Source organism: Neofelis nebulosa, chromosome 17 (assembly GCF_028018385.1).
Source record: "Neofelis nebulosa isolate mNeoNeb1 chromosome 17, mNeoNeb1.pri, whole genome shotgun sequence".
NCBI classification, from domain to species: domain Eukaryota; kingdom Metazoa; phylum Chordata; class Mammalia; order Carnivora; family Felidae; genus Neofelis; species Neofelis nebulosa.
Genome location: NC_080798.1, coordinates 7525353 through 7535562, shown reverse-complemented (window position 1 = coordinate 7535562; position 10210 = coordinate 7525353). Strand labels below are relative to the sequence as shown.

The 10210-nt window shown below is 58.1% G+C and overlaps 1 protein-coding gene and 1 long non-coding RNA gene across 2 annotated transcripts; one reads left to right on the top strand and one right to left on the bottom strand.

Annotated features, from left to right (window-relative positions):
* Nucleotides 1–511: 511 nt before the first annotated feature.
* CTU1 (cytosolic thiouridylase subunit 1) lies at nt 512–6341 on the bottom strand. Its single transcript, XM_058708438.1, has 3 exons — nt 6223–6341; nt 2796–3340; nt 512–1260 (listed from the first exon to the last, which is right to left on the bottom strand). Exons 2-3 carry the CDS (start codon nt 3301–3303, stop codon nt 686–688), a joined length of 1083 nt encoding a protein of 360 aa, XP_058564421.1. The 5' UTR covers nt 3304–3340; nt 6223–6341; the 3' UTR covers nt 512–685.
* LOC131499942 (uncharacterized) lies at nt 1171–2093 on the top strand. The gene is made up of 2 exons (XR_009256111.1): nt 1171–1284; nt 1642–2093. It is a non-coding gene; the product is annotated as an uncharacterized LOC131499942 (long non-coding RNA).
* Nucleotides 6342–10210: the final 3869 nt, after the last annotated feature.

Here is a 10210-nt window from a genome sequence, read left to right as displayed (position 1 = left end):
TATAAAAGCATTAGGACTCTCCTGAGCATGCCCAGAACCTGGCAGAGTGTGAGGCAAGCAGCCCCTTAATTCCTACCGGCTCTGAGACACAGGAGTACTGACCCCTCCAGCCCCTTCTCCAGGCCCCCAGCCCCTCCTCCCTCAGACCCGAGAGTCCTAACCCCCAGCCCCTCCTCCCTCAGACCCTGGAGTCCTGGCCCCTGTCCTTTCTCCCTCAGACCCAGGAGTCTGACCCCACAGGCCCTCCTCCCTCAGACCCAGGAGTCCAGGCCCCCAGCCCCCTCCTCCCTCAGACTCTGGAGTCCTGACCCCCAGCCCCTCCTCCCTCAGACCCTGGAGTCCTGGTCCCTGTCCTTCCTCCCTCAGACCCAGGAGTCTGAACCCACAGGCCCTCCTCCCTCAGACCCAGGAGTCCTGATCCCCAGCCCCTCCTCCCTCAGACCCAGTTCAGGCCCCCAGCCCCTCTTCCCTCAGACCCGGAAGTCCCGGCCCCCAGCCCCTCCTCCCTCAGACCCAGTTCAGGCCCCCAGCCCCTCCTCCCTCAGACCCGGAAGTCCCGGCCCCCAGCCCCTCCTCCCTCAGACCCAGGAGTCCCGGCCCCCAGCTTCTGCGGGGTCGGCGGCGACCGGTCCCGTCCGTCCCCCTCCCAGCCTCGCAGCGAAGCCCGGGCGGAGGTCCCTTGGGTTTATTCGCAGCGCTCTTTACAGGCAGCCCCGCACCCCCCGGCGGCGGGGCCCGGCGCAGAGTCGGGGTCGCTGGGAGGCGGGGGTGGCGGCCCCGACGACCCCTCCTCGTCGCGCCCCCCGCGGCCCTTGCCGATGGCCAGGCGGGGCCGGCCGCGCTGCAGCCCGTCCAGGAGGGCGCAGGCCTGGCAGAGCGCGCGGCTGGCCAGCGCCCCGCAGCGGGAGCAGGCGCCGGGGGGCGGGGGCCGCGCGGCCGGGGCCAAGGCCAGGCGCTCGGCCGAGTGCACCAGGTCCAGCGCCGCCGACGGCCGCGCCGCCTCCAGGAGCTTGAGCAGGTGGCGCGCGTGGCCGCGGAAGGCCTCGGGCGCGTAGACGCACTCCTCCGAGAAGTAGTCGAGGCGGCGGAAGTGCGCGTACAGCACCACCTCCTTCTGCGAGGCCAGCTGCAGGGGGCGGCAGCGCGGCAGCGCGCCCCCCTCGCCCCGCGAGCCCAGGCCCCCGCCCCGGGCCAGCCGCCCCGCGTCGCCCCGCAGGAAGTTCATGAGCACGGTCTCCGCCATGTCGTCGGCGTTGTGGCCTGGGGGAGAGAGACGGGGAGCCGGTGAGATGGGGGCGCCGCCGTGGGGCAGCAGGGACCCAGACGGACGGGGAGGGGCCCTGGAGAGCGGCCCAGAGTGGGCGACCCGGGCTGGAGACCCCCACCCCACCCCCAGACACTGCAGGACGCCAGGACCAGGAGAGAGATGGGCGGGGGGGGGGGGGGGGACAGCAGGGAGGGCCGGACAGGGCCATGGAGACCCCTGGGCACCGCGCGACAGCCCGGTGGAGGTGGGCGGTGGGCACAGTGAGAAACGAGAGGGGACACACAGGCCTCCAGGAGGCAACCCGGGGCGCCCTCATTTGCCACCCATTTATCGCCAAGCAGGCCCTGTGCCCGTTGCTTTTTCAGGAGGGTCAGTCTCAGTTGAAGGTGTACGTCACACGGCACCGGCACCGGAGAAGTCAAAGAGGCCTCTAACGGTCAGTGGAGGTGTTGCTGTCCCAGTGCGGGGAATGCGGGTCACCGCGTGCAGGAAGGCCAGCGAGAGCTTCGGTATTTCCTCAACAGTCACCATAGACGTCACCTAAACGTCTACCTATTCTGCATCTTGTCGTCTTATACTTGAGTCTGTCTGGTCCGACAGACACCGGTCCTCTTGGGGCTTCTCCAGTTGGCCACACTTCCCCTCCTCAGGGCCTTTGCACCAGCCTCCTCCTCTGCTCGGACCCCAACAACTGGGTCAGCCCTTCACTGGTTACTCAGGCGGCCTTCAGATCAGGCTCACTCAGGAACCACTTCCTAACTCCAGGCTTCCCCCTTCACTGGGTCCTCCTGTTATAAACTGGCAAAGTCTGTGTGATTTTTCCTTAGCAGCACTTACCGGGTTATAATTATGGACATGTCGGGAGGGCAGGGGCAGAGGCTGTCTTGGGCAGCATCAGGAGGCAAACATCTCTGTAAGGTCTGCTGTTTGCCAGTCTCTGGTCTAAGTGCCTCACACAGAACTCACTTTATTCCCAACGACCCTGGGACCTCGATATTATTAATAACCCCGTTTTACAGATGAGGTAACCGAGGTTAGGTATTGCTCGAGGCTACAGAGCGTCTGGTACAGAGGAGATGGTCAACAATCACGTGTTGAAGCAACGGTTGGGAGAGAGGAAGTTCTCAAGTTCTCAGAGAGAAGAGGCCGACAGAGAAGGGGGGTCTAAAGAGTTGCGTTTCAGACTACAGATGGCTTCTGATGGGTGGTGTCACTTCACTCGCCTCCTTTTGTGAAGGGACACAGAGAATGTCATTTTGGAAACTGCAGGGAACACAGCCCCAGCCCCCGGAGAGCACCCCTGCACCCCTCCATGGCCAAAGCGAAGGCAGTGACTCAAAGCTTGCCGCGCCCAGCCCCGGCGCGCACACACTCTGCCCACGCACCTTCAGCGGGCGTGCGCACCCCCTTCTCGTGGAGATCCCCCACTTCGGGCACCCCCGGCGTCTCCTTCACCCCTTGCTGGGCACGCGCCCAGCCCCCTTGCAGCGCCCGCCCCGCGCCCCTCGGCTGCGGCGCCCGCGCTCACCCGTCACGATGTGCGTGGCTCCCACGAGGCGCGCCCCTTCCTCCAGCGCGCGGCGCCGCAGGACCCCGCAGAAGGTGCAGCAGGCGCGGCTGCGGCCGGAGCCGGCCGTGCTGCGGGCCACGGCGTCCATCGTCCAGCCCCCGAAGAGGTCCGCGTAGGCCACGACGGTGAGCGGGAGGTCCCAGCGCGCCGCCTGGCGCCGCACGGCCGCCAGCGCCGCGTCCCGGTAGCCGCCGATGCCCTCGTCCACGGCCACCAGGCGCAGCGAGACGCCCAGGCGCGGCGCCAGCTCGCGCAGCACGTGCGCCAGCACCGTGGAGTCCTTGCCGCCGGAGGCGCCCACGGCCACCACGGCGCCGGGCGGCAGCAGGCGGCCCGCCAGCACCGTGTGCAGCACCTCGGCCTCGAAGGCGGCGCAGAAGCAGGCGCCGCACAGCGCTTGGCCGGAGCGCGGGCGGCGGAGGGCGGCGCGCGCCGCGTGGCAGGAGGCGCACTGCGGGGCGGGCATCGCGGGTTCCGGGCGGGCGGGGGGGAGTTGGCTGCCCCTGGACAGGGAGAGAGGGGAGGCAGGTTACGTGCGGATTCCGGATGGCGGGGTCGATGCCTCCGGGGAGGCTGCTGGATCACATCTCCAAGGAGACCATCTGGGGTTGCTTTTGTTTTCGAGGTGGGGGTGTTTGGGCCTCCAGGGCTGGGCTCAACTCTGCTCTGGTGTCAGAATCTCCCACAAGCTTCTACGGATGTATCAAAACATGGATAAGCCCATCCCTGACCCCTTTCCATCCCCCTCCTCCAACCTCCTCCATCCCCAGCCAAAACCAATCCCCTAGCTACACCCTCCTTGGTCCCACATGCCTGGTAAACCCAGTATCCCCTCCCCAGGCTACCATCGCCTCCAGGCTGGCCTAGTGCAGGAGCCTCCCAGCAGGTTATCTGCTTCTAGGATTTGCCACCATATGTGGAATGACCTCATGTGACCTATTGTTTACTGTCTGTGACTTTCTGGGGCAAGGGACCAGTGCCACTCAAGATGTCTAACAGGCACCTCAAAACCCAGATTCCCGATTCTTCTCCCCACGCCTGCTTCTCCTGCAGTAAAGAGCACTTCCATCCTTTCAGCTGCCCAGGCAAGATGCCTTGGGCTCCGGGACGCTGACCTGCTCTCGCCACTCTTCTTCCTCTCCCCGCCGGTGACTCCAAATTACAATGTCAAGTCCTGACCGTTTCTCCACATCCTCAGACCTCAAACCCCAAATGCCCAAATGGCATACAGCAAATCCTGTTTGACGGCAGCTTTAACCCAGAAGGCGATGCGTCTCCCCATCTCCACGGCTGCCACCCTCATGTGAGCAGTACTGCAGGAGGCTCCTCACCAGAGTCCCTGCCTCCACTCTGCCCACCCTCCTCTCCTCTCCACAGGACAGCCAGCGGACCCTGCCCGGTATGTTCTATACATCGTCCCATGCAACCCTTCTCACTTTAGGAAAAGCCAGTGGCTCCGAGGCTCTCTGTGACCTGGCTCCCTTTTTCTCTGACCTCATGTCCCACTGTCCTCAGTCATGCTGGTCTCTACTCTCAAACACTCCATGATGCACCTACTGGAAGGTGTTTGCACCAGCTCTTTCCTCTGCTCAGAGAACTCCTCCCTGTCACGGGGCCAGCAAGTAACGCTTAGGAGCCATCAATGGTGACCATCAGGTGCATCTGTCAGCGCTGAGCAACAGCCCTTTGAAACTTTTTTCTCCTTTGACTTTTGACTTGATCCTCTCTCTGCTGCCCTGGTTTATCTTCTGCTGAATCCCAGTCTCTTTTGGAGAGTCCTCATCATGGCCCTCGGGTCCCACCCAGCCCATTCTCTTGTAGGTGAGTCTGAATTGTGATGTCCATCCAGCTGGTCCTCCAAATGCCCCACTGAGGATTCTGGCTAGGCCTTCTCCCAGGTCCCAAGTGCCCACACTGGCCAGGCTCCATTCCACGAGGCAGAAACCTGCTCCAGCCCAGCTGTTTCCTGTCTCCTGAGAGCATCACCACCTTCCACCTAGCCCCTTCGCAGGACAGGACATAAAGTCACCTTGGACTCATCCCTCCTCTTGCCCTAAATCTACAGTCACCCAGTTTTGAGGTCTGCCTCCTGAAGGAGGAAGACCCTGGCAGGTGTTGAGTCTGTGCAGATTGTCAGAGGCTCATAGGCCATGATACGGAGTTTGAATTTTATTCATAGGGAGATATGAGCCACAGGAGGATTCTGAGCAGGAAAGGGATATGAACTGACAAGGGTTTTGTTTTTGAGAGAGAGAGAGAGAAGGGGAGGGACAAACGGAGAGGGAGAGAGAATCCCAAGCAGGCACCATGCCCAGCATGGAGCCCAACACAGGGCTCGACATTACTAATCAACCCTGAGATCAGGACCGGAGCGGAAATCGAAATCAAGAGTCAGATGTTTAACTGACTGAACCAGCCAGGTGCCCCTGATTTATATTTTAAAACGATCCCATTCCATTGACTGCTGTGTGAGGAACATCCTTTAGGGGGCAAGAGCAAAGGCAGGGAGGCCAGTGAGGAGGCTATGGCAATAGCCAGTGACAGATGCAAGTGGCCTGGGTGGGGGTGGTGGGCAGTGGAGGTGGGAAGGGCGGGATTCTAGATCCGTTCCGAAGGCAGAGTCCATAGGACTTGCACAAGACTTGGATTGTGGTGGAGGCGGGGCTGATGAGAAAAGGTGAATGCAAAGTGACTTGGAGGTTTTGGCCAGAGCACCAGGGAGGAAGATGGGGCCATTTTGTCAGGAGGGTCCCCAGGAATTCCATTTGGACACATCAGGTTTGAAATGCCTGTTAAGTGTCTTCCCCTTGAAGACTATGAATCCAGCCTGGGTCAGGCGCCCCCTCTAGGTTCACAGAGCCGCCAAGACGCCTCCATCCCAGCCTGACCATGGCTCTACCCGTCATGGTGGCCGACCTGTCTCCTTCGGGGTACTAATGTCAGGGACTGGGTCTGCCTCGTCCACCAGCCTCACATTGGGCTTGGAACAGTGTCGGCGCTAGGTTAAAGAACTGTAGAATGAGGTAATAATAGATGCCCCCAGAAGAGACGCGGACCCCAGGGATGCCTCCGGATTACCGCCTTGTCAGGATGATAGTGTGTGAACCCTCTATCAGAACAGAAGCTCGAGGACACACTAGGGGCCTCTTTGATGTGCCTAATGGCATGGGGGTTGGGGAGGGAGATCGTGGAATCCCCACCTGGTGGAAGGGGTGGACGGGCAAGAGACAGGATGGACCACAATGCCCAGAGTGGGGATCCTGGCCAGAAGGCCTCTGGGACACAGGCGCTAGTGTCACCACTCCCCGAGGCTCTCGACCTCACATGGCACCGCAATAACGAGCGGGGGCCCGTGGGCCCACACGCTCCAGGAGCAACTACTCACCTGGACAGAACGCGGTACTAGGACGTCCCAACAGCCCCACACGCGGAAGTCTGGCACGGAAGTGGCTCCGGAGACTACAACTCCCACAAGGCTTTGGGGCTGTCTTGCCTACTGCTCCTAGAACCCCATGCGGCAACTCCAAAGTTCCTGCCCCTACTAGGCCTCCCAGTCCTACAACTCCCAGCAACCCTTGCGGCCCTTTCTACCGATTGCTAAAGTGCACTGCCCGATTTCCTTTATGCGCCTGCGCCTGGGCTTAGGACGCGGCAGAGCTGAGAAAGAGAGATTCTATGACGGTGAGACAGAAAGAATTTCTGTCGCAGTGCGTTGTCACCGTCACCGTGCCGGACACTTAAAAGGCGAAGTAGCTGTATTCGGATTATCTGTTTTCGTGGGATTATTACAGGCTTTTAAAGACACTGTAGAGCATTGATTTCTACCCTTTGAGGGTGGCGTTGCAGCTGGGAATTGAGGATGGGAGTGCTGCGGCGCCTCAAGAGTGCGAAAGGTGGAGGTGACGCATGCTCAGGGCAGGAAGTCCGAGGGTCGGGGCTCTGAGTGGATCTATGCGTGCACGTGCGGGTGGTATTTGTGCGCATGAGCGTGTCGGATAGGGAGAGGTAGCAGTATGTGTGAGCTGAGGTCTCTGCGCGTGCCTAGCTGTTAGTGGTTGGGGGGTGGGGGGGTGGGGGGTGGTTTCTGGACGTGTGCCTGGCTCTGGGTAGTGGCTGAGATTGAGGTCCCGGCCAGCGAACCGGGTAGTACACACTTCCCTTCACCAGGAGGTGGAGCTCCGGGATGGCAAGCCGGTGAGAGAGGGCTTGACCCCTCCAGACCCCGACTTCTGAGACTGAGGGATCCAAAGGCCCAGACCCCTGAGACTCAGTAGTCTTTAGGCTCGGGGTCCTGGAGCCTCAGAGGTCCAGTAACCCAGGGGCCTGGAGACCCAGACCCTCTCGATTATTACTGAGAAATACCACTCTAAGAAATACACCAAACAAAAGTGCATATTCACATCAAAGCCATGTTTGTATGAGCACTCTTCCTAATTGTTCCAGACTAGAAACAACCCAAATATCCTATTGTATAGCGTATGGCATATGCACACAGTGAAACTCTTTCAAAAGTGAGAATGAATGGATAGCTGTTGTGTGGGTAACTCTCACAATAAAATATTAAGCACAAGAAGCCAGACACTAAGATCCCAACTACATCGAAGTCAAAAACAGAAAACTAATCAATGATGATAGAAGTTACTTATAGTGGTTACTTTTTTAGAGGGGAGTAACTGAGAATGAGTGCTGGTGGGGTTTCTTGATCTAGGTGGTTATTCCAGGAATGTCATCATCGTATGAAAATCGATCAAGCTTATCTTTATAAACTGAACTGTTTTCTCCGTGTATGTTTTGCTTCAATGTCTTTTGCTTTAAGAACAATATAAGGGGATGTTTCACTCAAATATATGCTATTTCATTTTAAAATTCAGATGATGTGTAAAAATTATAAGAAAAATTTCATTTACCGAAACGGTCTCAAGAAGAAACAAAACCCCCAAATAGCCGTGTGTCCATAAAGGAATTGATTCAGTAGGAAACATCTTTTTCCAGGGGATAAAAATTCACTGGCAAGTTCTGAATGGCAGAAATCATACCGATTTCTATGAAGCTTTCCAAGTATGAAAGATACATCAGCCAGTATGACTTTTGGGGGTCTTTTGCCTTCTCCAGACTTCATTGAGTCCTGCAGAGTAGGACCAGGAACCTCTTCATCTCTGGCGACTGGGCTCTGAAGTTGCACTAATGCATACAATTACTATCCTTTTCCTATCCACTGGCTTCCTCTTGTATGTGTGTGTGTGTGTGTTTTTTAACCACTTTTCCCATACTGAGACTGTGGTGACCAGACTGTCCCAAGACAGTGCCTGGCATTTATGGTTCAAGAGATGTTTCTGCTGCTGGTGGTGCTGCTATAATCCATGCTGTAGGAAGGTGAGTGGGCCAGGAGCCAGAAGAGTCTAGGGTGGGAAATGAGGGTGGAGTCTGGGTCTCTCTAACAGCTTTGGTGCAGGGTCCAAATATGACTTTGAAGTGCAGAAATTGGGGGCACGGGTCTCCATCCCCCCAGCTACTTGGGTCAGGACTCCTGACTAACTCCACATGCCTCCTTTTTTCTCCCACCCCCATGAATCAATGGGTCCTGTAAGCTTTATCTCCAGAAAATGTCCCAAATTGCTCCCTTCCTCATCCCCTCTTTGTCCTGCCTCCTCCCCTTCACCCATATGGCCTTGACCATTGCTCCTTCCTCCTGCCCAGCCTCCTGGTCTCTGGTGTCTCCCGTCAAGTTTGTGTCCCACATAGAACAGGCCCAGAAAGGTTTCCTTACCCCCATAGCCTACCCTGCCCCTTCCCCGCTCAGAGCCCTCTGGTGGCTCCCCTGCACCCCAGGGTGACTTCCTCAGCTTATCAGGTGCAGAAACTTCCCTGTCTTCTCTAGCAGGTCCCAGAGATATTTGCATTTCCTTTCATCTACCAGGCTCATAGCCATGTGTCCATAAAGGAACTGATTCAGTAGGAAACATCTTTTTCCAGGGGATAAAAGGCTCAGTGCCTTTGCTTGTCACTCCTCTACCTGAGGTGCTTTCCTCCATATGTTAATATGACCAGTTCCTCTCCTCCTTCTAGTCTCAGCTAAGCCTCTCTCCCTCCAGGATCTTTCAGCCACTCTAGACTCCTGGAGTCTATACATGGGCTTGGGTCAAATAGTCGTGCACCCTCTGTGTCTGTTTGGGAAGTGGGAGAGGCACACCTCTCAGCTCCACCATCCCCCACCGGATCCTGGTCCAATAGCAACCCCCTGCCATGCTGAGCTGGTACCAGGAAGGAAAAGCCCTAATAAGCCGCCCCCCTCCCCCAACCCTAAGCACCTGATGTCCTGGAGCTGCCCCACATAGGGGCTGGAGATGAAGGGGAATTCACCTGCCAGGCTCAGCACCCGCTGGGCTCCCAACACATTTCCTTCAGCCTCTGTGTGCAAAGTGAGTTGCAACACAGATTCTGGGGGTGGACAACCTGGCCGGGTGTTTAGGATGTGGAAGGGCCTAGGGCCAGAACTTCATCCCCTGCCCACCCCACCCGCCCCACCCCACTTCCCCAGAAAGCCCCTCTTCCGGCAACTGTGTGACTGAGGAGTAAGAGGGCTCATGCCCCTGGTCCTCACCCTGCTCAGAGGGGCCCTCATGGGGTCTGGCTTCCTCTTCACCTATGGCCTCACCTGGATCTACTACACAAGGTGAGCGGGCCTATCCCTCTCCAGGGAAGTCTCCAGGAAGTCCCTGAGTTCCAGGTGGGGCTGAGCTGTCCCACCCCACCTGTAGTTAGAATTAAAGGGGTGACTCTCTGATCTGAGAGCCATGTTGTCCCTGCAGGTGTGGGGGCCCCCAGGGAGCAGAGCTGAGAGGCCTGACCGAGTCTCCGCCCTTCTTGAGAGGGGACTAAGGTGTGGATCTGGAGTCCAGAGGGACAGATATGGGGACATCATGGTCAGCTTCTTCCTGGAAACACCTGGCCCACACAGCCTGTGACTGCTCATTTGTGTTCTACCTGCCCCTACCCCCATCTATGCACCTCCTCTCCCTTCCCTGTTCCCTCCTGTCCCACCCAGTCTCAGCCCTCTGATGCAGGGACTAGCCTTTGTCATCTTGTTAACACTATACAGTTTTTAACTCAAAATTTGGTTCCTATTGTATACCACATTTGTCACCTTTCCCCCCTAAATTTGTACTTTTAATGGTCTGCATTCCACAAGCGTTTACTTATCACACACTACGGGCAGAGTAAAGCCCAGCATTCTTAGGGGTCACAACTGTGCAAGAGGGCCACGCTGCATTTAGTGACAGGAGTCTTTGTCAACAGAAATACTGGATGGTCAGCGGCCCCAGACTGTTGACTCCACTCCAGATGCCCCTCCAACCCGCCCCCTCCTCCAGGGC